At 41.2% G+C, this 3,866-nt stretch overlaps 1 protein-coding gene across 1 annotated transcript in view; it reads left to right on the forward strand.

Annotated features, from left to right (window-relative positions):
* Positions 1 to 2,283, forward strand: part of LOC101851082 (acetylcholine receptor subunit alpha-type acr-16-like) — a gene marked incomplete at its 5' end in the record, with an annotated part of 21,555 nt that extends 19,272 nt beyond the window's left edge. The window contains 2 exon segments of the mRNA NM_001280843.1: positions 150 to 449; positions 1,545 to 2,283. Coding sequence (NP_001267772.1) covers positions 150 to 449; positions 1,545 to 2,164 — 920 coding nt within the window.
* Positions 2,284 to 3,866: the final 1,583 nt, after the last annotated feature.

Below are 3,866 nucleotides of genomic sequence, written 5' to 3' on the forward strand. Positions count from 1 at the left end.
ATGGATATCATGAGCTACTAGAAATATCTTTAGCTGTAGAACAAAACTAAAGAATGTTTAAATTAAAAAAACAACAAACAGACCACAAAGCAAAACAAAACAAAGCAAACAAAACTAAAAGACAAACCAACTCCTTCCTCTCCTTACAGGCGAGTGGCACTTGGTTAGCGTGACAGCCAAGAGAAACGTGGTTTACTATCCGTGCTGCCCAGAGCCCTTTCCTGACGTGATCTTCACAATCCACCTGCAGCGTCGCACGCTGTACTATACGTACAACGTCATCATCCCTTGTGTAATGCTGTCCTCACTCACGCTCCTCGTGTTTTGGATGAGTCCAGACTCAGGAGAGAAAGTCACTCTCGGGCTTACTGTGCTGCTTGCGTTTTCAGTCTTCATGTTGCTGATAGCTGAGAACATGCCCGCGACTTCGAACTTTGTTCCTCTCATTGGTGAGTTGGGCGGGTGGTTGGAAGGCGCTATGGGAAGGTCCTACACCGTTTCTTTTACGTCTGTTCTTCCAGTCTTTCTGTCCTTATCTTTCTCAATAATAGTTCGTCCGTCTGACGATGACAAATACTTCTACAGAGCAGAATATTTCTTAAGCGAAAGAGAAGAAATGAGGGTTAAGATAATATAATGACTTCTGGTCTCTACTATTGCCAATGTTATCAATTCTGACACATTTTGAGCATTTTGACTACTTTTATTTTCACACAGTTCGCAGCGTGGGGCTTTCTCTCTTAGCTTCTGCATTTCAGTTTTCAGCACTAAATGACTATTATAATTGAGCTGATGTGCTTCTTTTTGCTCAAATAAACATGGTGAGTTGGAGGTACGTAAGGGAGAAATCTTTGAGAAACTACTTGCCTACTTGTCTTCTTAAGTTTGAACCTGTCCATTACCATTATCAACTGGTCCAGATTTTAAAATTGCCAAGTTGGTTTTTTTCGAAAACAATTCTAAATAGTTAATTTAAAAAATCATTGTTTTAGATAATTCTTAAGGCGTTAACATGCTTTCAATGGCCAGCCTACTTGTTGTTGTTAGATGGACTATTAAGCATTTGTGACTCCCATTTTGGGAGGGAAAAGCTTTCCTGCGAAGTGAGAGAACACACCTACCGTAGTTGATGACGACTATCGGCTAATAAAAATTTAAAAGCCCAAACGTCAACTTTCGTTAGGTATACCAAAAACTAGGTATATCATGTCTGTAACTCATTACAAGAGAAAGGCAGACTCGCTGTTTTGCATGAACCTATACTGTATACTTGTGTACCATAGAGGTAAGGCATTTGACAACTTAATTCATAAAGAAGCAACAAACCTGTCCAAAACAATAAAATTTAAAATATAAAACGATAACCTCCCACTTCGGTAGTTGCGTTTCTTCTATACACGCATTATAGTGACTCAATAATGACACTGTCCAAGAGGATCGTCTGTCTAAGATGAGCGCTTTTCTTTTCGACAATGAGTGGTCACCTTGGACAGTTTCTTCTCAATTCCTATACTAAAATGTTCATTTGATCTGTCTGCCCGCAGGTATGTACCTGACGTCGGTCATGGGCATCACCTCGATGTCTGTCATGCTTGCGGTTCTTGTGTCCAACATCAGCTACAAAGGCCAGCATCAGATTCCTCTTCCACGGCTGATGCGTTATTTTATTGTCGGCCTCGCACGTATTATGTGCACCAAGCTGTACTACATCTCGCCACCTAACAAAACAGGCGGACGTGTCCTGTCCCCCGCCAGGAACAGAAGGAATTTTTACCGCGTTGGCAACGGGACTCACGTGTCCAACGACTCTGGTTGCGCGCTCGTCGAATACGAACTGGGAGACACACTTGGGGTGAATCTCGAGAATCTGCGACTTCCGTCCTCGGTTCGACATCAGCAGGCTCCGGCGTCTGTGAGAAGTCGGAGCGGTGAGAGGATCAAAGAGGACGACATTGATTTGATTTTGTCCCTTCTCAAGAAACTTCTCGTTCGGGAAAGCGAGAGGGAAGAGGAAGATGACTTGAACAAACAGTGGGAGGAGGCGGCGAGGGTTATTGACAGGTTCCTCTTTTACATTTTCTTTTTACTGACTATTCTGGCAACGATTGTCACTTTGGTCATCATGCCCCTCACAAAACCTGAGAAACCAACAGTTCTTACGTAGTGCACAAAGAGAAGGCATTTCTGAAAGGCCAAAAAGTCACCATTGTTCCCCAGACGCCTATAGAGTCATGCTGACATATTAACTGTTTCATTACGTCAACAAGTCATAACTTCCCAGTGTATATATAATATTATATATTATATTGTCAACTGCGTATATTGATGATGAAGAAAAAACGATGACAGCACTGCAGACAGCGACATTAATAATGAAAGACACCAGTGAGATGTGGCAAGAACAAAGGTAATTCTATATTCGCTGCTCGGGGTAACGAAATCCGAGACAAAAGGGATTTAACAACCAGTTATCCCGGGAAACATCATGATATCCGGGAATAAAGCGCAACGTCTTCAAGGCTCGTCCCGTCGACATGTTCAGGATTGTAGACATAACCGTGTTCTTCATCAACACAGAAAATGGATCTTTACTTATATACCACAATAAACTCGTACATAACATCTCCAGCAACAACCCATACATGTGCGACGTAATGATTTATATAGCTCTTCCATTAAACCAGCGCGGATCATGCACCCGGATCTTAAAAGTGTCTTCAAGACATGTATATAAATACAAGCATGCTTCGCATCTCCCAGTAATTCACAGATGCCATCCCCCACTTTCCCTTTCCGCCCGTTGTGACTCGTGAATCCTCTACAATTACTGCTGATTCTTGGAGTTATTGAATTGGAATGTTTTTCAAATACAGTTTGTGGTTCAGATGTTCACATAATTTTTTATGCAGTTATGTTCATACGATATTGGCATGTCTCGCATCATTCACTGTTAAATAACATGTTGCATTTAATATCTTTTTTGATGATTTCCACCGTAATAGTTGGTTGTATTTTTAAAAAAGTAAACAGACTTTTGTCCTGATTAAAGGCGGGAAAGTCACGTCGCTTCATATCATGTCACATAACATAAAACACGCCATATATATTACATTGTGAAGACACCCGTTTCTATTACAGTATCGATGTGCTATACTTGAAACAAATCTTAGCGGCACAGTAAGAACGATGGAAACAGTTGTGAGAAAAACAAAGTCCCATCATTATTCAAGCACAGTATCTAGACGCTTGCTCTGACCGCCACAAAGCAAAGAGAAAGAAAAAGAATAAAGGTCACAGGAACCAGCAATTTTACTCAACATTCGATTTCCCCCTTAACATTATTGGTGCTCGAAATCACGACAGGCGACCTCAAAGTTCAATGGAAAAAAAAGGGGGGGGGGGGTCGATAAGAACAGGAAGCAGAATTCGCTAGATTAGGTACCGCAGCCGGATCGAGGACAGACTTCTCGCTTATTTCTTTCCACTCTGAAATTTGCCGAGTTCTCGTGCAAAGACTGTTGAGATTCGATTTTTAGAGTTCAGTGCTTGCCTAAAGCTACTTGCTTTTGTTGAGGGTAGTTTTTCCTCTACTTGGAAAGTGAAAAGTTTCGAAGAGCTTTACAAAAAAATTCACTAATGATACAAGTGGGCTGTAAATCATGAGTCGTTGTGAAAGACTATTATAGTGCGTACATCGATGCCATCACACGCAGCGGAACAGAGGCTTTTACCCCTACTTCAAAAACAAAAGGAAACAGGGGCAAAAATACTCTCATATCAGGTAAAGAATTTGAGATTGAAGAGAAAACTTCCCTGTCCACACACAAAAGAAGAGAAAAAATAAAAAAAAAGATACATGCACTTAA

This window comes from Aplysia californica, unplaced genomic scaffold (assembly GCF_000002075.1).
Source record: "Aplysia californica isolate F4 #8 unplaced genomic scaffold, AplCal3.0 scaffold00001, whole genome shotgun sequence".
Classification (NCBI taxonomy): Eukaryota; Metazoa; Mollusca; class Gastropoda; order Aplysiida; family Aplysiidae; genus Aplysia; species Aplysia californica.